The sequence below is a fragment of the Mustela nivalis genome, assembly GCF_964662115.1.
Source record: "Mustela nivalis genome assembly, chromosome: X".
NCBI lineage: Eukaryota > Metazoa > Chordata > Mammalia > Carnivora > Mustelidae > Mustela > Mustela nivalis.
Genome location: NC_139040.1, coordinates 30,335,173 through 30,361,596, shown reverse-complemented (window position 1 = coordinate 30,361,596; position 26,424 = coordinate 30,335,173). Strand labels below are relative to the sequence as shown.

General features: G+C 44.1%; 1 protein-coding gene across 2 annotated transcripts in view; it reads left to right on the top strand.

The window, feature by feature from the left end:
• The window catches only part of DOCK11 (dedicator of cytokinesis 11), a 189,459-nt gene that overhangs the window by 67,645 nt on the left and 95,390 nt on the right, over nucleotides 1-26,424 (top strand). For both annotated transcript variants that reach the window (XM_082716291.1, XM_082716290.1), the window contains exons 8-19: nucleotides 1,182-1,359; nucleotides 1,774-1,853; nucleotides 3,270-3,353; nucleotides 6,722-6,862; nucleotides 8,309-8,521; nucleotides 14,825-14,947; nucleotides 16,805-16,887; nucleotides 19,824-19,946; nucleotides 20,136-20,212; nucleotides 22,722-22,906; nucleotides 22,999-23,064; nucleotides 24,987-25,079. In XM_082716291.1, coding sequence (XP_082572417.1) covers nucleotides 1,182-1,359; nucleotides 1,774-1,853; nucleotides 3,270-3,353; nucleotides 6,722-6,862; nucleotides 8,309-8,521; nucleotides 14,825-14,947; nucleotides 16,805-16,887; nucleotides 19,824-19,946; nucleotides 20,136-20,212; nucleotides 22,722-22,906; nucleotides 22,999-23,064; nucleotides 24,987-25,079 — 1,446 coding nt within the window. The remainder of the gene's footprint in view (nucleotides 1-1,181; nucleotides 1,360-1,773; nucleotides 1,854-3,269; nucleotides 3,354-6,721; nucleotides 6,863-8,308; nucleotides 8,522-14,824; nucleotides 14,948-16,804; nucleotides 16,888-19,823; nucleotides 19,947-20,135; nucleotides 20,213-22,721; nucleotides 22,907-22,998; nucleotides 23,065-24,986; nucleotides 25,080-26,424) is intronic.

Genomic DNA, 26,424 nt, shown 5'->3' with positions numbered 1-26,424 from the left:
ATACTATAAATATATTTATTATATAAATATAATGTATTTATACATTATACATTATATTACATACATACATTATACATTACCTTACATACATACATTAAACATAAAAATTTATATATAAAATATTAAAAATATACAAGTATTTCTATCAAAACATATATATATATATATAAAACAGCCTTCTTAGCTTACTGGAAGAAAGAAGGCACACGATTCCATTTTTCCCAATTAGCTCTAGTCCAGATTGCCCTTCCTTTCTAGTGTTCCCAGCCTCTGCTTTCTTTATCTATTTATGATTCCTCCTCCCAAATATTTTCAAATCTATGAATCCTGAGGACTTACTACAGCCATTTAATTTCATCCTTTACCTACTTTGAAGATGAGAAGGGGGCACTTCTTTGGGTCCTTCTTGAATGATGGCCGTGTAGTGGGAAGTTCTGGATTCGCGAGGCTTTCTTGAAATTAATGCCAAGGTGTTTGGGAGGGTGTGTCATTTCTTTTGGCACGACAGACAAGGTGGTAGTACAAGAGAGGACGTCATCATGTTTGAGCAAAGGAGGCGGCTTTTGTTTTCCTTCTGCGCTAGCGTTTGGTAGAGGTCATGTCCAAGTTTTTTACCGAGAGCCGCCATGTCATGTGAACCAACTCTAGTCCTTTTTTATGCTAATCTGATGCGTTTCACATCACACATGGGACCGTGAACCTGGTATCAGTAGTGCGTTTTGTGGTGCGATATGAAACAAATACCAGGTTTATTTCAAATCCCATTAGAGCTTCTTTTCAAGGGCTGAGTTTGGAAATCTATAAATATGCAAGACAAACTTGCAGCAGGGCAAAAATAGTTGCAAACGTTTGCTGATTTTTACAGTGGCAGTGGGATTCTCTAGATGTGGAGGATGGGAAAGGGCCTTACCTGGTAATACTTGGTCAGCAGGTAGTACCTCATGCCAACTTTGTGCACAGATCGCTTTGCTCAGTAGTGAGGGGGAATATAAAAGGTACATCTGACATGGTCCTTCATCGTCTGGAAGTTTCTGTTTCTTGTTGAAAGAAGCAATTCTTCCATGAGAGGACTGACGTACGTATGAGCTGAGCTGAGGTAAAAATAAATAAACGAGTGGAGTCTAATACGGAAAGGCTAACTAGACTAACCGAACACACGCTTTTCCTTTTTTTTCCTCGAGTGCCCCAAAATGCGCCGTCATGCATTTGAACTGAAGATGCTGGATAAGTATAGCCATTATCTAGCCGCTGAAACCGAGCAGGAAATGGAGGAATGGTTGCTAACTTTGAAGAAGATTATTCAGATCAATACTGACAGTTTAGTGCAAGAGAAAAAGGAGCCGGTAGAAACAACCCAAGGTCAGAATTTTTAAATGGTTCATTATTGAGGTAAAGCTCTTCTCTTTAATCTGTGGGAATGTCCTTTGCATAGGGTGGGTCCAGAACTCTTAATCTTGGAGGTTGACCTACTTCCTCATTAGAAATAACTATGGAGGTTGATAGATTTTCTTTTTTATTATTTTTTATTTTTCGGTAAGAGTTGATGCTGCCTAGGGTTCTGACACATGAAATATAACCAGACTAAAACGGATAGGGAATTCATGGCAGATTGTCAAAAGTCCATTAAGGTTTTCCCTGTGCTTTCATAATCAGAATTCTTTGCAGTAAATCTAGCAGGAGAGGATGGGGTGGGAGAGATAGTTAGGCTGTTCCTCTTAGGTGATTAGTAATGGTCTGCATGGTTCGGAACATCTGCTTTTAATGAATTTGCAGAAGATGAAACTAGCAGCCAAGGAAAAGCCGAGAACATCATGGCCAGTTTGGAAAGGAGCATGCATCCAGAGCTGATGAAGGTACATCTTTCTTATGCAAACTTGTTTTCAGCTGAGACAATGCAGGATTGGCTATTAAAGTTTGAACACTGGAGTCCATTTGGCAATATCATTTCGAAGTTAAAAACCACAGGAAATTAGTGAAACAGGTACAGATGGTAAGAGAAAAGTTACGCTCCTAAAGGTGGACCTGCAAGGGCCAACTAACGGTTTGGAAAATATTATTATTTTTTTTTCTCTAGGTATTGGGAGGTACTTCTAGATTTTTGTGACATTACTGATGTTTTTTCTTACTCAGCATAATTACTATATGTCATTCATGAGATAAATATTCTTTATTCAAGGGGATATTGATAAAAATCAAACAGGATATTCAGTCTAATGATTTGCATATGTTAACCTCATATGAAAATCACATTGTCTGTCTATATGTAAATCCATACAAATATATATATGAATAATTTAATCAGATAAAGATTTTGGTGATTGGACATCGTTTGTGTTAATTACTCCTACTCTGCTCTTTGGAGTTCGAAATGAACTAATTTAGAAAGCGTAGAGGCCATTATCATACCTATGTTAGTAGGTTACATATTTTACTACATGGACTCCATACTATAGTAGAATAGGTTATAACTCATTTATTCATTTAAATAGCTCATTAAACCTATTTATATTTTTTTACTTTGTTCTTCTTCCTAGACTACTAAGTTACACAAGCTTAGGAGTTATTTTTTTCTACTTTAATTTTTTTTTAATTTAAATTTATCCTTCTCTTAACCAAAAAATTATACTTCACGGTTGTTTTCCAAAACTTGGGAACACATTCACCATCCCCTGATCTAGGTTTTGTATGATTTTGTAGATGTTAACATATCCTTTCTGAGTCTTTGACATTCCTGTTCCAGGCTGTACAGCCACTGTGTTTTTCCTAAAGTGATGGAATTAGAATTATGTATAATATCTCATGGCTGGCACCCTGGTGATGGAAGAGACAGTGTTTTGTCATTTATTTTTCTTTTGCATTCAAATCTCTTGGATTCCTTTTTTGTACTACTATGGCCCAGGCAATATTGTTGTTGTTAGGCGAGACACATAGGAAGTGTTAAGAACCTGGTCTGTAGCTTATCATGGGTCCTAGTGATAGTGACTCTCACCCAGCAAGCATCTTTTTTATCCATCTCAAGTAAATTGAGATGGGGAATAGTGTATTTCTGAAGATCTGTCTGATGGTAGTCTTCCAGATGAGATACCTTTTATTTTTAAGTAATCTTCACACCCAACGTGGGACTTGAACTCACAAACCTGAGATTAAGAGTCACATGCTCTGCTGACTAAGCCGGCCGGGCGCCCTGCACTAGCTAATTATTTAAATGTTATTTAGGATTCTTTTGAAGGGAACGAAGTAATGTTTGGTATGTCTGTTCTTAATTTTAGTATGGCAGAGAAACTGAACAGCTGAACAAACTCAGTAGAGGAGACGGAAGACAGAATCTCTTTTCTTTTGATTCGGAGGTCCAGGTATTAATGACACATTTCTTTAAGTAACCAGAGAATTGTCACTTATTTAGATAAACAACCTCTGGGGAATGTGGAAATCGCTGATTTCTGTAGCGCTGGGCAATACCTATTGCTTTCTATTTGTCGTGTTCACTTCGAACAGGTATTTTAACTGATGTCTGGCAAGAGACCGGCACAGGTGCAAATAGTTTAGGACTGATTACACATTGTTTTTTTTTTTTTTCCCCCTCCATTCCCTGTATCTCTTGTCACCTGGTCTCCTCTAAAGAAATAAACGAGAGAACATTTAAAGATGGTTCCTGCGCTTTTAACCCGTTAAATACCAGCGCAGTCTAGTAGCAGCGGATATCTGCAGTATGAAGAACACCGAGTCATACGAGGGGTGTGGTTTATTTCCTACTCCTGAGGGAAGCTTCGGAACTGGGTTAATGTTCGTGTCCGGCTCAATCCCACTTTCAGTGGAAAGTGGTGCCGGGAAGTGCAGGCTTATGTTCATTTGTGTGTCTCACCCTCTTTTGGGACAGTGAGGCCCTCTTTGTGCTAAGATCTATGTGGTTCATATTTAATTCTGTATTTTCTGATCGAATTACTGATTTGTTTAAATGGAGAAATTCAACTGTATGTAAGTCTTATGCCTGTTTTTCTGAGCATGTTTCACGAGAAAAATGAAATTATTTGTGGAAAGGTGAAATTTTTTTCATTTTTTTCCTCCATGAGATTTGTAATGAAAATTTGGAGGGTTTTTTTTGGGGGGGGGGGAATAGAAAAGCGTGCATTATATGTGCATTAATAGTTTTTTCTCAGTGAAAATAGATTGTAAAAATGTAGTGGAGGAAGACTGATTTTGTCGTTTCTTTCTGCTTCCAGTGGTTTTCTAATTAAGTTTTATTTTTTGAAATGGCTAAAGTGTATGGTCTATATATAATGCAGACATTTTTCCTTAATAAAAATACCACACAAGAAAATAAAATTATTTGGGGGAAAATATTTTTAATGAAGTTTCATGTCCTGCTTTTTTCCATAGCAGCATGATACTGTTTTTATAAGTTAGGTGATTAAAAAAAAAAAAGTACAGCTGGTCTTGAGAGCGTTAGTTCTAAGACACTCATTCAGAAAGTTGCCTGTTCCAGGCAAGTCTGAGAAGTCTGAGTCTTTTATAGAACAAACCCCCGCACTCCCCCACTCCCAAACCCCTCCACGACTGGGCTTTAATTGGACATGTCAGGCTCTTTCACTGTATACAAAGAAGCCGATTGACTGTGGTTGAAACTCAATCCAGTGTCTTTAAAAAATTTGTGGTACAGTGTTCTGTGGTCATGGAACTGAACTCAAACATAACATCACTTATCAGAGAGCTATGACAGCCAGTGAGGAATTCAGAGCTCTGATGAAACTTTAAAGCGCGGAACGGTTGAATGTAGTGTTGATTCTGGAAGGCACTGTCCTTGCAGAGAAATCCGTGCTGTACGCGTTGAGTGCCTTTTCTAGGTGAAGTGCCCTCCTAGGGTATCAGCTTTCTCTTTTGACCACAGAACGATGTTTAGAGAGAGATCTTTCTATCACGGACCTTCGAGAATCAGGAAACACCGGCTGGCCAAAGGAGATGGCTCCAGCTCGAGACTCCTGGGGAAAGCCCAGCGTCCCGGCATTGGGACTCACGGGCCTCAGAAGGGAAAGGATTTGGGGGCTGGGGTGGTTTAGTTCCGTGTCTCTTCACATTCCACTGTCTGAATAAGAGAGAAGGGAGAGCAGATAAATGGGCGGAAATGAGAATTGATCTCCATGGCAATGACTGGCCTCTGCCAGCTGAAGAGGGAGCTGTCTAGTCCCACACATTTGTATTCGGTTTATAGATAAATAGACTCTGGAGGTGGGGGGCGATGGCGCGTTCAGGTACGAATATTGTGCTTAGGCCTCTCTAAGGGGGATTTTGTCAGCGGTGCAGGCTAGGTCAGAACGGCTGTAATTATCCAAAGCTCTTCCGGCACAATACCTGTTTTGGCTCGAATTACTTGTGTTTCTCAGCTTGAGTTTTCCATATTGGCGGTATATTCTATTCAGATTCACCCAATCATTTCCTGCCTCATTTGTCTCAGGTCTTAAAGTATAGTAAGTGGCCCCACAATGTATGCTTTTCCTTCCATTTGTGAGCAGAACTTAAAATGTGTTCAGATACTCAGAAGGAACAGAGGAACTCAGATCGCCTGAACTGTGGGAGCTGAGGAGGAGGATTCTTGAAGTTTCTTTGAGGAGGGACAGATTCCTCCCCAGCTGAGAGGAGTCCTTGACTCCTAATATCTGTTTTTAAAACTTAAAAAAAAAATTTTTTTGAAATACTAATAATTAAACAAATACATCTCTGGGGCAGTCAGGGCATACCCCCAGCTCTGTTAGAAGCTGAACTCAGTGTTTATCCCTTTTCTAAGCAGATGCGTCCCCCTTAGGTCATCATTGAAATGTAGGTCTAGCTGCCACTGACTCCCTAATTCAGATCCCCAACCCAGACCTCTGCTGTTTTCCCAGCCACTTAGTCCACCTCAAACTGGACACATCGCTAATGAAGCTCACCATCTCCACTCCTCCGTATCTGCCATTCTGTGTTACCTCACAACCAAGGTCGTGACACCACAGTCGAATTGTCTAAGTTAGAGACCATCATGTTATTCTTGATGCCTCTACTGTCTCCATTTTGCCATGGCCATTTTGCCCCCCCCCCCCATAGACCTCACAGAAGACACCATCTCTGCCATACTGGAACATGTATTTTGTGGGGAAGACTGATAACAACTAAGGACATATGAAAAAGTCATGTCAGAAGATTTAAATCAAGGAAAGGGAGTATAGACTTTCAGAGTGTGCAGTCCCCTTAGGGAGTTAAGGAAGGTCTCTGTGGAAATGCCAGTTGATAAGGAGACATGAATGAAATGAGGGGGTGAGCCATGCATCTGTCTGCCAGACCACAAATGCAAAGGCCCTGAGGTGGGGGTGTATTAGTATGTTGGAGAAAGGACTGAGGAGGCCAGTGTGGCTAGAACAGAGAGTGGGGGTGGAGGGGAGGCAGCAGTTGTGGGAGATGAGGTCAGAGGAGCTGAGGGGGATAGGGACTTCTGTCATATAAGGTTTCGTAGGCCAGGGTACAGACTTGTGACTCTTCCCTGCTTTAGATCAGAGTCTTATCATTTCCCTCTAGGATTTCTCTGTCAGTATTTGAACTTTGGTATGAGAGCTCTAGAAAGACCTATTGAATGAAAAAAAAGGGTTCAAACAAAGAATGGGTAGAGAAACCGTAGGATTTTGCAGTTTTTACTTATAGATCTGTATTAATATGAATCTTTTTTTAAAATGATTTATTATCATCTGTTTTGTAGAGGTTGGACTTTTCAGGAATTGAACCTGATATAAAGCCATTTGAGGAAAAGTGCAATAAACGTTTCCTGGTGAATTGCCATGATTTAACTTTCAATATCTTGGGTCAAGTTGGAGACAACGTAAAAGGACCACCCACGAATGTATGTATGACTTTTCCTTCCACCTTAAACCAGTGCATTAAGGAAATGCTTTGCTTTCTTTTTTTAATCACTGGAAGTAATTTACGGGATGAAAATTCCATAGCTATGTACTGTGATAAATTTGACATGGAGGCATTTCATACGTGTCTTTCTTTTGCCAAAATACAAATGGGTCTTCATTCTGAGAGGATTCATGACCATATTAACCAATTTAAAATGCAGATAGTGTAGGCTCTTGACGTTCTAAAGGGACATGTTCCCCGAACCTGGATGGTCCTCCAAGTTGGGAATTCTGCCAGAGAATGTGACTTCTTCTGTGAGGTTGGCTCATCGCAATGAGTAAGGAACACCAAAACCAGGCGGGGACACACATGCTGTGCAGTCGGCCGCCCTCCATCCTCCTAAAGTGAATTCATTTTGTTTTTCACAGCAAATTCCAACCTTGAGCTGTCGTGGATCATTTGAGTTACTCAGAAACACTTGAAACTATAAATGTAAAAATCGCCAAAGAGCCTGCATGCATCCATCCATCTACCTTCCTTCCTTCCTCCCTTTCTTTCCAAGATTTTATCTATTTATTTGACAGAGAGCGACTCAGTGAAAGAGGGAACACAAGCAGGAGGAGAGGGAGGAGGGAGAAGCAGGCTTCCAGCCGAGCCGGGAGCCTGATGCGGGGCTCAATGCAGGGCCCGATGCAGGGCTCCATCCCAGGACCCTGGGACCATGACCCAAGCCAAAGGCACATGCTTAACGACCGAGCCACCCAGGTGCCCCTATGATCATCTTTCTTTTTTCGTTCTGGGTTTACCTTTGACAAATACCCGCAGTAATGACTTATTTTCTTCCAGAGCAGCTAAAATGCACTAGCAGACTTCCTGTGTATAAAGGGTTAATCTTTACACCATTTGGCACGAAATTTCTCTTTGTGACCAGCCTTCAAATACTGTCTGTAGGGACAAATTGTGTCTTCCAAAACTGCTGATGGGGCAAAGCTTTTGTCAAGTAATTTGATGTTGACTGATATTTGCTCTTATTAAAGGTCCAATCTAGTAAGCTGTAACATAACAAAAGGGAACATTCATTTTTATTCGATAATATTGGCATTGTTTTTCGGCGATTTCAGTAAACCTGTAGAGAATTACATGTTATTCAGAGAACAATCAATGTCCTTTAAATGTGGCTTCTGATTTCTCCTCATTTAAAGAAGGTGTAACTTGCAAAATTACCTATACCTGGCAGAAGTTAACATTTGATAGGCTGTTACTTCAGAGCACTCTGTCTTATATGCAAACGAGCCCTAATGCAGTTTTAGCCGAATGTCGAACTCAGAAAGGAACAGCAGTCGCAGAGCCTCGTGGAATCCGGACATCGTTTTGTCATTTTGCATCCCTCCCCCACCCCCACCAAAAAGTCTTCACTGCCAAATGTCACTGTTTTCGTTCCCAGGTTGAACCCTTCTTTATCAATCTTGCCTTATTTGATGTAAGGAACAATTGCAAGATTTCAGCTGACTTCCATGTAGACCTGAATCCTCCATCTGTCCGCGAGATGCTGTGGGGCCCCTCCACCCAGCTGGCCGGTGATGGAAGCCTGAAAAGCTCCTCCCCGGAGTCTTTTATTCATGGAATTGCTGAGTCTCAGTTACGCTACATAAAGCAGGTAAAGAGTCCTCTCATAGCCGCCTGGAGAAGAAACCGAAACACACCCATGGGTTATTTCGCCCGCTCAGACCGATGTTTTCCCAGGCATTCCATCTCCCGTGAGGTCTGGCTAGGGGTTTTTCTGGGGACCGAAGCGGCAGGGACAGAATGGAAACCCCATAGCTAGCTACACCTCAGCAAAGGAACATTTTCAGTGGGACCGTGATGTGAGTCTCAGAGGAAGTGTTCTGTGAGCTGAATGTAGGTCACACAGACAGAGACGCATACCCCCAGCTCCTGTATGTACTTGCGAGCAAGGCAGGGGACGGCTGGAAGGCTTGTTTCTTTGAAGAAAACAGTGGACCCTGCCGTAGCCTGCCCCCCTTCCCGAATTCCCCGCTCCTGTGGGAATAGGTGGCCAGGTTTGGGTTTTGGCTTTTGTCTTGGTGTGCCGTCTTTAGTTCCAGGTATTTGTTAAAACACCATTGGATTTTTCCTTAGGACCAACACAGAAAGCAACCCCTTGCAGAACTTTAGCCAAAGCCTGGCTGCTGACCAGAGAATGGAGTTCTGAGTGAGTGCAAGGAAGAGAAGGAAATTAGGCAGGGAAGGGAAGGTGCCCGTCTGAATGAGACTTCACTCGTCGGGGCAAGTCTTGTGACCTGTTACAGATCGGAGGCTGTATCTTTGCCAGACCTGAGTACAGGATAGGGGTTCCGTGTGTCCGGCTATACCCCTGGCTGAGGTGCCATTAGATCTGTGTCCCTCAAATTCCTGGCCTGCTAACCCCCGCCCCCCCCCCCCACAGCAAAATGTCCTGCATTGACGGTCAAATTCCTCCAGAATATCGTTCTTCCCAGTGGCCAAGTTGTCCGGAATTTGGGGATCTTCATTTGCGAGCGGGCAGTGTTCATGCTGACCCCCCCATGAATAGGTAGTTTTAATGGAGCATAAAGGCCCTTTATCCGAGGAGTTCTGGTTGAAAAGCAATGGGAGGGGACTGCTTCCGTCACATATGCAATACCGTGCTCTATGTCCTGTCCAGTGCAAAGAGGCCTCTTTAGAAGGAGCTTGATGCTTCCCTTGCATTTTGACCTCTGACCTCCCTGCAGGCCATGAGAGGTTAGGCAGAACAGAATCGTCAGTCTTCCTTCTCGACTTCTGCAACTAAAAGGAAACTAGACTGTGACAGAATTGAAACTGGAAAGAGGCACAAGAACAAAGCAGTTCACGTTGTAAGATTTATTCCCCCCGCCATGAAAAGGTGGTGTTTTTTTTCTGATTATAAAGCTAAATGTATTATGATGTAGAAGATTTGAACAAGACAAAAAGCATAAAGAAAAAGTCGCTGCGTCCCATAGACAAGAAGTGTCAATATTTTGACCAACCTCTTTCCAGACATCTGTATATATATAAATGCATAAATCTTATATATGTTCTTATACAAACTAGATCCTGTTCATGCCATTTTATACCTGCTGTATTTGTTCCATATCATGTGGATCCTGGATCAGTATCTCTGGATCAGTGTCTCTGTATCGCTCACATTCAGAAAGGCTAATGTCGTATTCCATGAACTTAACTCATTGGGATATTTGTCATTTGGGATATTGTAAATAACACTACATTGGACATCCTTGTGTATGTTCATTAGCTCTCCTGTTGAATTATCTCCTTAGAATAAATACCAAGCATTGGGGTTTTTTGGATTCAGGATTATGCTCTTTGGTACAGATTGCTAAATGGTGGGGGAAGACTTTGCATGTGCAGTTACTTCCCTCCTTGGGCTCTGGATCTGTGGTAGCTTTTTGTCGCCTCTTTTTATTTTTTTATTTTTTTTATTTTTTTTTTAAAGATTTTATTTATTTATTTGACAGACAGAAATCACAAGTAGATGGAGAGGCAGGCAGAGAGAGAGAGAGGGAAGCAGGCTCCCTGCTGAGCAGAGAGCCGGATGCGGGACTCGATCCCAGGACCCTGAGATCATGACCTGAGCTGAAGGCAGCGGCTTAACCCACTGAGCCACCCAGGCACCCTGTCGCCTCTTTTTAAAAAAAATTTATTTACTTATTTATTTGTCAGAGAGAGAGAGAGCGCGAGCATATGCCGGGGGAGCAGCAGGCAGAGGGAGAAGCGGACTCCCCGCTGAACAGGGAGCCTGATGCGGGGCTCGACCCCAGGACCCTGGGATCATGACCTGAGCCAAAGGCAGACGCTTAACTGACTGAACCACCCAGGCATCCCTACCATATCAAATAAGCCCCTTTAAGCCAATGATGTGTTTACTTTATTTCTTGAGTGTACTTAGCTGTATGTTCAAGGCATGGAGTTTAACCTGTGGGCATGGGCTTTATCCCACTTGTAATCTAGGTCAGGAAGAAAATCAACAGTTTTTGCAGTATCTCCAGTATGCTGGAATTTTCCATTGACATTTCATGTAATCGTCATAGTCTTGTGAAATAGTGCACTTGTGGCTGTTTTGGAGGGGCGGAAAGGGCAGATCAGGAGGTGAAGGAAGCTGTCCATCATTACGCAGCCGAATGTGGAGAAGGTGGGATTGGAACCTAGGTCTGTTTCCAAGACTCCAGTCAACAATGGCCAGCAGAATGAAATTCCATGCTGCAGCCTATTGTGCAATGGTAGTGGAGGTGTTTGGAACACATGGGGGGGGGTTGGGGGGCAGGAGTTAACTTAGAGGGCCATGCAGGAGATGTGGGGCTTGGGAGAAGAAGCCTGAAAAGAATAGAGGAGTGTTGGGAAGGTGACCCAAGGGACAGTGGCCTCAGATGGCTTGAAGATCTTGCAATCTTTTCAGACCAACTGATGGAACTGGGAAGTGGTCATTGATTTCAACTAGTTGAACATTTTATTTTGGAGAATTTTTTTAAATTTTTATTTATTCATTTGACAGAGAGAGATCATAAGTAGGCAGAGAGGCAAACAGAGAGAGAAAGAGGAGGAAGCAGGCTCCCTGCAGAGCAGAGAGCTCGATGCGGGACTCCATCCCAGGACCCTGAGATCATGACCTGAGCCGAAAAGCAGAGGCTTAACCCACTGAGCCACCCAGGTGGCCCTGGAGAAATTTTTTCCTCAACGTCTTCCCATTTAGGGGGAGGAAGCAGTGCTGTGTTGGAGAAAGACTGAATGTAGGTGGATCTGAACCCGGGTCCCAGCTCTCCCATTCTTCAGCAATGACAACGAGTTTAGCAGTTGTTTTTTTTTTTTTTAAAGGTTTTATTTATTTACTTGAGAGCGAGAGAGAGCAGAGAGGGAGAATACATGAGGGGGAGGATGGGCAGAAGGAGAAGCGGGCTCCCCACAGAGCAGGGAACCTGATGTGGGGCTCGATCCCAGGACCCTGGGATCATGACCCAAGCTGAAGGCAGATGCTTAACCCATGAGATACCCAAGCACCCCAAGTTCAGCACCTCTTACATGCCACTGTATTTCTCTAGCTTCTTTATCAAGGTCCTTATTTTCATAACAGCGTAGCAAAGTAGGCAGGCACTATTACCATACCCAATATACAGATGAGGAAATGAAGGCACAGAGCTGTTCAGTAGCTTGCCCCGGGGTCACAGAACTTAGATGAGGAACAGGACCTGAAAGTAGGTCTAGCAGGTTTCAAAGCCAGGTGTTTACCCCTGTGGTATACTGCTTCTGTGTTACCTGAGAGAGGAGGAAAAGGCCCAGTTCCCCAGAGTTCCCAGAAAGGGCTGTCTTGGTGGCCGCAGCCCTTCTAGCAAGGCGGCTCGGCTCGAACAGCAGCATAATCTGTAGTAAGAGTTTGGTGGATGGTGGTTGTCTGGGGGCCATCCTAGGCCTTCCCCATCTGTTCACTGGAGTCTTTCTCTCCAGAGGCTTTCTGAGAACAGTGGGAAAGGAGGGAGTTGGATCCACTGAGTAATTTTGCCCCCTTGTGACCCTTATTCTCAGCTGCCTGGCATTTTCTTCCCAGAAGCCTTGATAGAGCTCAGCTCCCCCATGTCTCCCAAGGTCAGACCTGACTGACTTTAGGTTGGGCTTGTGGGGGAGATGCTGACTCTTGGAGGCCTGCCTCCTTGTGACTCCATGGGCTCCCTCCTTGGGGCAGCTGTTATTAGCCTGGTGAAGGGGTACAGCATCTCCCCTGCAAAGCCCTACCTTGCTGTGGGCTCTGTAAGTGTTGGGGACTGGGGCGAGGGGGCCTCACCCCTTCTCTAGAGGGAGAGGGGCAGTAAAGGGGGTAAGAATTAACCCTGAGGTTGGGGGCAGCTGCATCCGTGCTCCTAGGTGGAAAAGGATGGCTGGGTCAGAGGCCTTGTCTACAAGGGCCAGACTCTCGGGCCACATGGGTATTCCCCAGCTCTCTCTGGCTACCCTTCTGTGTTCTGGGGACAGGGAGAGTGCTAGAAGCTGACTGGGACAAAAGGTAGAACAGCGCTGATGGCGTCCCCTTACCCTGGAATCCCTGGTTATTTCAAAAAATGAATGCTTCGATGCCTCAGCATTTTTATCTGTGAACAGGAGGAAACAATAGTACCTGCATGCAGGGGCAGCTATAAGGCTCTGACAAAGTGCACAGTTCCCAGAAAGGGCCAAGCACGGTGCTAGGCCGCCATGTTTGTTCAGCATGACATGACCAGCAATAGAGCGCAGTAATGGTGATCACAGATATCCAAGTGAAAGCCATTGTCAGAGTTTTCAAAATGAGTGAACATTAGCTGTAGCAAAAATCAGTATTGCTGCTCTCATCTGTCCTCATCATGTGAAATGTCGGCTGTATGGGCCTCAGGGCTCAGAGGCAGCATAGCGTGGGCTGGATGTATAGTCTGGAAGGCCTGGCCACAAGCTCCTTGTTCGCTTGCAGCATAAACTTCTGTAAGCCCTCGGTTTCTTCATCTGTGAAATGGGTACATCCTAAGTGCCTGCATTCGAGGGCCTTTTCCTGAAGATCAAGGAAGATAATGCACAAAACCATCTAGGACAGTTAGGTGACCATGTCAGTAGGGGCTGGCTGCCAGGCGCATCTCCCCACCCAAGTGGAATGCTCCTGGGAGTACCAGGAATCGGGTTCCATGGCCTTGTGAGTGTTTCGGGCCACTCAAGTAATAAGTGAGTGTTCCTAGGGTGCAGTACAAGGAATCCATACAGGAAGTCTTTGGAGTAGCTGTTACTCTCATCATCCCCATTTCTTTGGTGAGAAACCTGAGGTGTAGACATGGGATGGGGATTTGCCTCCACCCCTACGTGGCGGAGCCAGAGGTTTGAACCCAGGACCTGTTAACTCCCAAGCAGTGTTTAACCACTTCCTTCCTTGCTCACTGCTTGGGAATTCAAAGGTGAATCAGCCATTCCAAGTGAGATATATATATATATATATATATATATATATATATATATATATATATATATATATATATCTCCATATCCTTATATAAATGGATTCTGGTGGGGTGTGGGGGATGACCTGGGGTCTCACACGGGGTTTACTCATCTTTCCCGGAAGCCGTGGAGTGCTTGCTCCGGAGCAGGTAGGATAATACGTCTGAAATATTCTGAAAACTGGAACGCACGATCTGAACACAGTTGGTAATACACTAGGTAGAAAAATAATACCTGGTCGAATCCCAGGAATGGGTTTTTCCCTTTGAATTCATTTGTGTGGTGCTCCTTTAAACAACAGATCTAATCAACTAACTGGCTCTTTGGCAAATAGTCTCCTTGGGAGGAGCTGGACAGTGGATGACACGGTGGTATCAGAAAGCGTCTGTAACTCTGGCTGCATCTACGTTCATAACCCTTAAGTGGACTGTACAGGAAAAAACCAACTTTTGGACTCTCTCTCCTCACCTGAAAAGCGCAGGCGCTCTTTAAGTGCAGTAAAGCATTTGCTTCCTCTTAGCTATAATTAGTATTAATTGCAGGTGAATTGCTCTGGAGTTAACATGCAGCGACGTTTGAAAATGCACATTCAGTTCCACTTGAGAAATGCGTGCTATTTCAGCACGAGCCCATGAAGCCGAACAAAACATGTCGTATTAATTAGGTATGAAAAGGCACCTTGCGAACATGGCCAAACACGAGAGGCCAAGTGGTAATGGCGACAGCTGTACCTCAGGGACAAATAGATGTGAAGTTGGTGACCAGAGCAGGTCGGTTTTGAAAGAAGCTTTAGGAGCTGTGTGAAAGGAAAGGCTGTCTATTTTCAGGGTCCTACACATGACCCTGCGTTAGAGGTCACCCTTTGATGCTAAGCACAGGACTAGGAATCATCGACCACCCAACGGTATGCATGAAGTCACATTAAAATGTCTAATGGGAGTCATTTTTTCTCCCTCAGGGAATTTTCTCCGTGACGAATCCACATCCTGAAATTTTTCTGGTTGCAAGAATTGAAAAGGTGCTCCAGGGAAACATTGCACACTGTGCGGAACCCTACATCAAAAATTCGGACCCAGCAAAGGTAGTGGCAATGCTAGTTTGTGACTGTTTCAGCTTAATGTAAAATTTGCCTTTTGCTGATATTTTAAATGGTGCTGTTAATGACCCCTCCAGGGAGCCTTGTTCTCTAAATGCAGTGTGCCATGTGAGTATGCGTGCTACAGCTTGAATGTGAGCCCCCCCCTTTTCATTTATGTTCTGTTTACATGACAGTCTGATTGCTGCTTGCTTATCAAAGTAAGAGCAAAAGGCTTTTAGGCGACATCTGCTCATTGACACCATATCCTTGGCAGTAGCTTACTCTTTATTTCCAACCCTTCCATTCAGCTCTAGAATGTCAGAGCTGGGAGGTCCAGCCCTGGCTGTGATAAGCACACAAAAGATAAGAGAGCAAGCGATTCATGGAGCTAAGTGAATTCAATTCGAGGGGCCGTCCTTTATTCTGAGATTTTTGTTCTTCCTACCTTTTTGAACATTACGCCTGTGTGTCTTTCACGGAATGTTGGCATATGAAATGGTAGTGACTGTTTTTTTTTTTTTCCTTAAAGATTTTTATTTATTTATTTATTTGACAGACAGAGATCATAAGTAGGCAGAGAGGCAGGCAGAGAGAAAGGAAGGTAAGCAGGCTCCCCGCTGAGCAGAGAGCCCGATGTGAGGCTCCATCCCAGGGTCCTGGGATCATGACCTGAGCCTAAGGCGAGGCTTTAACCCACTGAGCCACCCAGGCGCCCCCGTAGCTACTGTTTTAACTGTTGAAATGTCTTCGGATGGCAACATGAAAAGTCAGCGACCCCTGTAATCGTCCAAATTTCTAGATCATGAAATCCAGACTCCTGCAAATGAGTGACCTGGTCCTTTCCTCTTGTTTTACAAATGAGAAAACGAAGGCCCAGAGAGCGAAAGCATGCGTGGCCTGCTTCATTAGCGGCACTGCAGCTACTGTGTATTTACAAAGAGTCGATCTGTCATACGTGGTATCTGGTTATGTGTCCAAATAGTGTTTACTGAGCGGAAGATGCCGAGGGGACATGTGACTAATTTGTGTGCGAGAGAAAAGTCTCAATGATGTAGATAAGAGCCTCTAGCATTCTGCATCTCTGGGGATGAGCATCCGGCCGGCATTTCGCAGCTGGTTTCGGCTCTGTGGGCTGTTAATCTTCTGTCAGCTCCAGCGCCTTGCAAACAGCAGCTCCTTGCCCAGCCAAACTAATTGCATTGACTCTTGGTCACTTGGCTTTTTATCTTGGGAGTAAAAAGGTCAACTGTATTCAGAACAAACTTCTCCCAAGAATAATGAGTGTCTGCCAGCTCATGTGTGAAAGGAAATATGCATTAAAAATGCTCAAAATTTTCCCAGTAGAGATCTTTGGTACAAAATGTGCCCTACACCTCTTTTCATCCATCTTTGGATATCCTGATGAAGGCTCTGTTAATGATGAAACACAAAACACTTTTTTTAAAAAAAACCCACCAAACTCTGGTCTTGGGGTGCCTGGATGGCTCAGTCAGCTAGGTGTCTGCCTTGCCCTCGGGTCATGACCTCAAGGTCCTAGGATCGAGACCTGCATCGGGCTCCCTGCTCAACGGGGGGCCCGCTTCTCCATCTCCCTCTGCCTGCTGCTCCCCCTGCTTGTGCTCTCTCTCTGCCAAAAAATAAAATAAAATCCAATTGAATTTAAAAACAAGGAAAGAAAGAAAACTCTAGTGGAAAGTGGATAGCTGCCGCATCTTGTGTTTGTTTTTATTGGGAGCTCTTTCTTTTTCTTTTTTGCCAGACTGGGATGTTTTACATCGGTAAGTGGGGGAAATTACTGTGTGCTGTGAGTCTTTGGTTGTTCAAACACACGCTAGTGTGTCTTCTTATTTCTGCCCCTAGACGGCCCAGAAGGTGCACAGGACAGCAAAGCAAGTGTGTAGCCGCCTTGGACAATACAGAATGCCCTTTGCTTGGGCTGCCAGGTTTGTACAAATATAATCCTGACCTTTCTGTTCGCACTCATCTGTAAAGTTCACGGCTGTCATCCTTGCCGGCAGCGTTTAGCGGGCGGTCTCTGACAAGCCAGGTTTATCCTTGGACACTTGGGACGTGGCCGGGTCCTCTCAGAGACCAAGTGGCTCTAGCAGCAGACATTTCTCTCTGGGGGCTGGGAGTCTGAGGTCCGGGTGCCAGCATGACTGGGTGATAGCGAGGAGCCTCTTTTAGGTTGCAGACAGCTAGCTGGCTTCTCCTTTATCTTGATCTAGCTGGCCTCTTCTAAGGGCACTAATCCCATTCATGAGGGCTCCAGCCTCCTGACCCAATCACCTCCCACACGCCCCTCCTCCTAATGCTGGCACTTTGGGGTTTGGCTTTCCATGTGGGAACTTAGGTGGGAGGTCACAGATGTGAGCTCTGCCACGGGATATGAGAATCCTTTTTCTTGCAATTTGCCGTGCCTCCAGGAGCCTTCCATTTCTTCATCTGTGGTGCTTCAGGTTAATTGGCTTTGGCCTCGGTTCCCAATCTGACCACCACTTAATTTTATTGCATTCTAAAGCAGAGTTTATTTGCTACAGTAATGGAATTTTTTGCCCTCCCCAGAAAACCCGAGATTTTAGCGAATTATGTACAGCGTGCCCGCTGTTTCAAAGCTGGCTAAGTTTATGCTTTGAAAAGCTATCCTAGAATATTTCTGGAAACTGTACTAAAAATGAGAAGGCAAAAGAATGCAGTTGTTAAGTGCAAACGGGTCATTCATGAATAGACTTGGTTTCTGATGACAGATGCGGGAAACCTGTCACGGGTAGTATATGTGGAAGGGTGTTATCTCTAGTTCATCTCTTATGGTAGGTTATATATTTTTTCCCCCAGTTCTTGCAAGTCTACATACAGTGATGACTTAAAATGTCTTTCTTGTACCCCATCCCTTTGAAGTTCAGGTTCACTGGTTTGTGAGTGGTATAGCCTATACAGCTCACTGAAACTTCTGGGGAAAGGGCACCATGTTCTGAGTAATTCAGTCCACTGTGTTCGCTAGGTGTTGGGAGTAGCATAAGGGGAGGAGATTCTAAGCTAATTAACTCTTCTGTCAGTGTTTATAATCATTTCATTTGGGGGAAGCTTTCAGAACATACTGTGTGTTGGTAGATGAAAAAGCATGCTTGTCCTCGTTTTGTGGGCTAGTTTCAAAAAAAAAAAGAAGAAGAAGAAGAAGAAGAAGATAACCACGGTTAGTGAATGGCGAAGAGTCACAGAGGTTGGTCTGTTTAGGAACTGGCGGGGGTGAAGTGTGGCTTGTGGACACACGTCCTTAGTGGTACTCTGGCCTGAGAAGTCTGTCACTGCTGTTGGCATTATTCAGAGTTATCTGGGAACCCTGTACAAGACGATTCTAAGTGCTTTAATGTGTACCTTCTTGAGAGGTGAGAACTGTTATTCCTGCTTGGGAGAGGAAGAAATTCAGCCATGGAACAAGTTAAAAAAAAAAAAATCCTTGCCCAACTTCCCGGAGCACATGGCCAAGCCAGTATCTGAACCCATAGCACGTGACCTCCGCCCACGCCCGACCACGGTAGCGCACAGCCCACTGTCGTGGCTGTTCAGTGCTGTTTGGTCAGTAGGAAAATGAGTTTAAAAAGTAATTTAGATATTAATTTAAAAACCTTTGAACGTAGACGCTCTGATTCCCTGTTCTGATGAGGAATTGGGCTCCCTTTTCCCTCCTGCAGCAAGAACTCACTCTAAAGGCTTGCCTGGGGTATTTTAAAGATGTATGCTAAACCCCTGTTTACTGAAAATAAAGGAGGTATGCTTAGAAGTAGGAACCACAGTTCATGCCTAGAAGCACATCTTAGGAGGCTTGGTGGGGGCGATTATGTTTTTGGCTAGAGCTGCTCCCAGTGTGTTGGGGGCTTGGCCATTACGGCCCATTTTAGCAGTAAGAAGCTGCCTAAAAATGGGATGGGGTCGGGGATGCCTGGGTGGCTCAGTCAGTTAAAGCGTCTGTCTTTGGCTCTGATCATGGTCCCGGGGTTCTGGGATCGAGCCCCACATGGGGCTCCCTGCTCAGTGGAGAGCCTGCTTCTCCCTCTCCCTCTGCCTTCCGCTCTGCCTACTTGTGGTCTCTCTCTCCATCGAATAAATAAATAGAATTTTTTTTTTTAAATGGGAGAGGGAAGAGGGGTAAGGAATCATCCACACTTGTATTTGGAAACTCTACGTATATCTTGTAAACTTTGTATAAATTGACCCTAAAGCTTTAACTTAATGGTCATCAACTTAGAGACACACTTTACCTTTGATTCAAATGCGTGTGTTGTATGTATCTAGCTTGGTGGATTCTCACAAATGTTTCCAGTCACATGACTACCATGCCAACCAAGATCTGGAGCGTGTCTGACACTTCAGAAAGTTTCCTCCTGCCCCTGTCCAGGCAGCCATCCCACTCCCATCACTCAGCCACCACGCTGATGGGTACCACTACAGATGACTTTTTTCTATTCTAGACCTTCCTACATAGGGAATCCTGCCGTATGTACTTTCGCATTTGGTTTCTTGTGCTCAGTTTGGCTTTGAGGTTCATCCACATTCTCGTAACATATCCGCCCTTCACTCTGAGTAGTATTTCACTGTCTGAATACACGACTGTGTATCCATTCACTTGTTGATGAATATCCAGGCTGTTTCATTTCGGGGACGTAACAAGTGAGTCTGCGGTGAACATTTAGGTGTCCTGTGGAAATATGCCTGAGAGTGGACTTGCAGGGTCAGAGGGTGGGTATGTGCTGAATTTCCCAAGAAATTATCCAATGAGTTTTCCAAGTGGTCGTACCGCGTTGAATGTGCACCAGCAGTAAGTTTGTATTAATTTGTCAACACTTGAGAATTTAAAAAAAAAATTCTCTTGTTGTTTTAGACCCATTTTCAAGGATACTCAAGGTTCTCTGGATCTGGATGGGAGATTTTCTCCTTTGTATAAACAAGACAGTAGCAAGCTTTCAAATGAAGACATTCTCAAGTTGCTCTCAGAGTACAAGAAGTAAGTGCTACTGTAGTAAATTGATAAAATAGATGAATTACAGTTTCTTGATACGATGAATGCGAGTCATATGTGGGAGAAACTGAATGCTTTGGAGCATTTTTGGATTTGGAAGTTTGCATATAGGGTAACCAGTGCATTCAGTATTCATAAATTTTAAGTATAAAATATTTCTTATTTTACACCTAGGCCAGAGAAGACCAAATTGCAGATTATTCCTGGGCAACTCAACGTCACCGTAGAATGTGTTCCTGTGGAATTATCAAGTAAGAATTCACATGTTAAAAATAAACCTCAAAGAGCTACATTTGAATCTCAGGTTTTTAATCTTTTCAATATATTTCTTGGGGTTTACACGGTGCTTTAAGTGCCTAGGGCTGCCATAAGAAACTCCTACAGTTGGCTCCTTAATTGGCTTAAGATGACAGATTCATTCTCTCCGGGTTCTGGAAGCTGGAAGTCAAGATCAGGATGTTAACAGGACTGCATTCCCTCTTAGTGCTCTAAGGCAGACTCCCTAGTCACTGGATTTAGGGCCCACACTAATGCAGTATGATGTCATCTTGACCCATCACATCTGCAAGACCCTGTTTCCAACTGAGCAGCCAGGTGGCCCTGTAAAGACCCTGTTTCCAAATACAGTCATATTCTGAAGTTCTGGTGGCCATGAATTTTGGGGGGATGGGGGACACTATTCAATCCAGCACATGTAGTGAATAGTTACAAATTAGGAAGGGTGTTAAGTTGATTTTATCAGATGTTGTTTCATATGTAATATATCCTGTAGTGGCTCTTCCCTAGTCAGTTTCTGCTGCTTTTTTCCTTGGGTAAATCCCATCAAGGAATCCAAAAGGTCTTTTCCTCTCTAAAGACAAGGATCTAAGATCTCAGAAGAAGAATGGGCAGAAGACAGAAAAGACACTTTGCAGGAAGTAAAATGGAGTGGCTAATAAAAACGTGAAAAATGTTCAAATCTCTGTAATAATGCCACTAATGCAGTTAAAGTAGCAAAATGCTTTTCTTCTCTGTCGCATTTACAAAAATGTTTCAAAGTGCAGCTGTCTTAATGCTGGCTGGGTTTTAGCCAGGCACCATCACCTGTCGTGGGTAGGAACACGATGTGGTAATCGATGTTCACAGATGTCTAGAACTAAGGCATTTTGATTCTGAGCCTCTCTCTATCCGTTCATTTACTGAACAAACTTTGCAGTAATGGAGATTAACATCTAGGAGTGACAGACAGTAAATAAGAAAACAAATGAGCATTTTGAGTCGGTGATTGGGGTGGCCAAGGGAGGTCTTGGTCTGGCTCAGAAACTGAAGAATGTGAAAGAGATAGTATATGGTGGTTGGGGACAGTATGTTCCAGATGGAGGGCGTTGCATATGGAAAGAACGTGAGGCGGGAGCTAGCTTGGTTCATAGGAGCAGAAAGGAAGCCAATGTGTGGTGTGTGGTGGGAGCAATGAAGATGGGAATGAAGCAGGAGAAGTTCTGCAGGAAATTGGATAGACCACAGTAACTCTTTAAAGGGTTGGATCTTAGTTCACGTGCCATAAGAGGTCACTAAAGGCTCATAAGCAGAGGCGTGGCACCAGATTCACACTCCAGAACACCTAAGAGTACAATGGATTATTTTTTCCCTAAAGAAATAATTTGGAACATAGACAGGAGTATATGCACAAAGGTGTTCTTTTTCACGTCGTTTATTTTGGAGAGAGATTGGAAACAACCTAAGAATCCAGCACTGTCGGTGTGGTTAAGGTGTGATGGTGCACCAGGAAACTTCACGCAGCTTTTCATGAATGATGTTGATCTAGAGTCCACAGAAGAAAACATTAGATCAAATGCCAAACAAAAAACAAAAAAACCCCAAAACCCAACCCAGGATCAAGTTCCGTATATACAGTAGAATTTGTTTATTATTACGTAAAACAGACATCGAAAGGAGACGAGAAGAAAATATGTCAAAATAACTAACAGTAGTTCTGTCTGGACACTGGACCCATCACTTGTCTCCAGATAGTCCACTCTAAGTATCACTGTAATAATTAGAGAAACCCGAACCCAGCAGAAAACACTGTGTCCTCAGGTGTGACTCTTCCTGGGTCTTCCTGTTCGATCAATACCGCAGTGCAGCAGGGACAAGTAATGTTAGAGCTCCTTCAGTATACGAATCACCTCTAGTCCCAGGGCTGCTCGGATAACCTCAGCTGCCACACTTTCCTGAGCCTTCGTACTTTTCACCTTCCAGAGTATTGAATTTATTATTGGCAACACATTCCAAGATCTGTCATTTCCAAAGGCCTCCTTTATTTCTTGGTGAAAATTGCACCTGCACCAAGTTAACTTTTTGCAGAGTGACTATCCATGAGCTAATTGGAGGCATACATTCACTGTTAGTTCCCTGATACCAATAAAAATTTGCAGTGAAAGCTAAATTGCAGCCACAGGAGGAAAAAATGTAATGGATTTCTCTGCAGAGTTTAAATTTGTAAAAATTATGATGTGTTATATTTGGCAAATCACTCTACATTGAGAACGAACCAGCAATCGTGTCTGGTTGGGATGGTCCCACTCAAATCAGTACCAGCCTACGCCATCTTGTCCTTCTGGATGCTTAAAGCGGTTGTATGACTTTTAGTCAATCACTAAGAATTCTGTTTGTGAAATCACTCTTTGAGAACGCAGTCTGCGTATATTTTTATAAAGGCAGGAATGTGTTCGTGATTGCTAAATTGTATTATCTTTGCCTGTTTTCTTTCTTCTGGCATAGATTGTATTACTTCTTCATATGTGCCCCTGAAGCCTTTCGAAAAGAATTGTCAAAATATTACTGTGGAGGTCGAAGAGTTTGTTCCAGAAATGACAAAATACTGTTATCCATTTACTGTTTACAAAAACCATCTGTATGTATATCCCTTGCAATTAAAATACGATAGCCAGAAAACATTTGCCAAGGTAAGCAGTATAAACTGTACATTTTGGGGTATAAAATGAAATTCATAATTTTCTGGTTTTAGGACTCATTTTGAGTGATTAATCATTTTTAGGCAAGGAACATTGCGGTGTGTGTGGAATTCCGGGATTCAGATGAAAGCGACGCTAGCGCTCTAAAGGTTTGTTTATAATCTCGAAAAGCATATGCTTTTAGTGTAAAGTGCCTGGGTGACTCAGTGGGTTGGGTGTCTGCCTTCGGCTCAGGTCATGATCCCAGAGTCCTAGGATCAAGCCCCTCATCGGGCTGCCTGCTCAGCGGGGAGTGGCTTCTCCCTCTCCCTCTGACCCATCCCCTGATTGTGCGCACACACATGCCCTCTCTCAAATAAATAAATAAAATCTTAAAAAAAGAAGACGATAAAAAAAAAAGGATGACGATAATGATTTTGGTACTTGGTGGTTTTATAAGCTAAGTTTAATTTCTTTAAGCGCCACAAAGAAAATGTACTCAAGAGATGATGGTGCTATTGCCTTTTCTACTCTGACACATTAACTGTAAGGATAAAATATTTAAAAAATATCCAAACAAGGTAGGAGCTTGTGTAGCTTTAAAAATGGGTAAGCTTCATAGACCAGCATTTTGCTTTTGCACCTCTTTGATTTTGCACCGCTCTGATGTGCCATCACAAGGTCATTTTCTCCTGTGACCTGATAGTTTCTAATGGTATCATCAGGGGACTATAAACTCTTTTCTCCTTGAAACCCGAACAGGCTTCGAGCTATCAGAAGCACAGCATGACTGCTTTGATCTGAGACAGGACTTCTCCGCTGGTGCCTCCAAACTTGGATTCGTGGTGGAGGCCAAGTAGAATCTTAGTGTTCTCTGATGGAACAATCCTTAAATACCTCTCACGTCACCGGGCCTCTGTCTTTTCGCTCTTGAGCATATTAATCAGAGGCCTGAAAGAAAAGTTCCAAGAACATTTAGCTGTCACGATTGGTTTGGCTGGGCCCCTACTTCTCTAGCTTGCGCCTAAATCAGACAGATGACGGCTAGTCCTCCACTCAGACCTCCTGGGGGAAAAGCCTGGAAACCCCCAGCTTTGAAAAGAGGTGTTTCATTGTTTTTGTTTTTTTGTGTTTTGGGAGGGTTTTTTGTTTGTTTGTTTTTTGTTTTATTTTGTTTGTTTCCACCGAGAAACCTTAGTTAAGAATTAGCTGGCTCAAATTAGGTGCATTTTCTTTGATTCCCTCCTCACTGGACATGAGAATGACTCTTCCTTTTCCCCCCATGCAATGTCCTTTCATACCCTTAAAGAGTCTTAGCTTACCCCTCCACAGTTCCCGCAAATTGCCTCCAGAACTGTATTTCAGGAGAATTGGCAATGCATTCACAGGGAGTTCTGAATTTCATTTCTTAGCTGGCCTAGAGGCTGGCTCTGAAGTGACAGGGTGAGGCAGTTAGTACTCCACATTTATCCTTGAGCTTATCGGGCCCGTAGAAGTGCAAAACTCACACCAGAAACGCAAATGGATCTTTCCGTGGAACCATAGAAAGCCTCGCATTTATTTTATGGGTCTCACAGAAAGCCAGTGACTTTTAAAACGTGGCTCGTAAAGTGAGCCAACAGTAAGCTTGTCTGTACCTGGGTGGACATGCAGTTTTTCATGCCTTTAGTCTAGGAATGTGTGTGTGGTTTAGCTCCTTACCTTGCCCGCCGCTCAGAGCGTCCAGCAAATGCTAACTGCCTGGTGGGGAGCTTCTCCTAGGAAAAAAGGCAAATGGCATGAGACAAGTCAGCTTTCCAGATCTGGTTTCAGAGTGTTCCCCTCCCAAATGAGTAGCCACGTTTGACTTGCTGTCAGCTAATGGGGAAGTGCGTTTTCTTGAGGACCAGAAATTCGGAAGCATCCATGCGGCCAAGTTCAAGGGTGTCTGGGGTGGTAGCTGGAGTGACTGTAAATGATTCGGAATTTACAAGCTCATGGTGGGCTTGGCCATGGCCGTGGGTTCACGGATACCTCTAACTGTGTGTGGTTCCGTTGTGTTATATGTAAAGGCCTTCGCTGAGATGGGTGACTCCATTTCCTTCTTTTGCAGTGTATTTATGGAAAACCCGCAGGGTCTGTTTTTACCACAAATGCTTATGCTGTTGTCTCGCATCACAACCAGAATCCAGAGTTCTATGATGAGGTAAGAACGCATTTTTCTGATGTTCATAAAACACAGTGGTGGCTCTTCTTTTTCTCTTCATCTCCATCATTTTCTCTGCCCTTGAGGTCCCTGAATGTTTTGTCCTGTGAAGATAGACACACCAAGGCGAAGGGCTTGGCACCCTTCGATGAAGGGGGAATTCGCCCACCAATGGAAGGGGCTCTGGTGAGACCTAAACATGTGGGGAAGAAACAGGAGACCAGAGCTAGGGTTCTAGCCTCACTTTGACAGCTGGCTCCGTGACCTTGAGCAAGTCAGTTTCTCCTTTTCCTAGTCTCCCATTTCCTCAGCTTTCGAAGAAGAAATTCAGACGAGACATCCTGAACGCCCTTCTGCATCTTTTTCCTGTGGTTTTGCATGGGGCTGGGGGCACAGCTGCTGTGGAAGTGAAATGCTTTGAGAGACACAGCAGCATGGGAGGGCCGCCAGGACCCCGTCGACCGCTGTAGTGCCTCGGTACAGTGTAGACAAAAAGGAGTGGGATGACCTGTCCAGCTCCATGCCCCCGTCCACCCCAGTCGACCTCTCTGCCTCTGCCTCTTCTTCGCTTTCCTTCTCCATCTCTTGTCTCTTTGTACTTGCCATTGTCTCTCTTAGTGTCTCTGGCACAGCCTCTTCCAGTCGGTGTGTCCCTGACTTGTCCAAATCTGCAGACCGCTTTTGATTCCCACATGTCTCTGTGAACCTGGCTATGCATCCCAGGCTGGAAGCTTGGCTCTTTCTGCTTCTCAGAGCTCTTTGTCTGAAACCATCCCCACTGCTGTCACGGTTTTTCCCCAGATCCACCTGCTCTCATGGTCCGGGGTTGGGGGGTTGTATCCCAGCTTTAGGCCACCTCCCTTTCTCCATCCAGCGCTCTTGGTGTGGTGGGGGCAGGGAGGAGCAGAGCAGTGCCTTGCAGCTTTGTCCCCCGGGGAGGGTGGATGCCCACATTTCTATGCAGCAGAGCGTTAGGCACCCAGATGGTCTGGCCGCCGTGAATAGGCGTGTTCATGGTGAAATATACCTACAACTGAAATTAGTCTTACACCAAAACCCTGCCTTGTGTGAATGATGATGAGGCCAGATGTCCAGCACCAAGCTGTTTTAATATACAAAACAACTGTTTTAATATATCCCCCTCCCTCATGGACACCCGTTACTCCAGAAGACTTGATCATGTAGCGAGTAATCCACATTATTTTGGGGGGGCCCGAAAGAAACGGGCTTTTCAGACACTCGGTCTCTATTGACCAAGACAGAGCGAGAGATCGCAAGAGGTTGCTTGTGTCTCAGGCAGGTGTACGAACACGCATCTGATCAATTAAATTTGCGATGTTTTTTT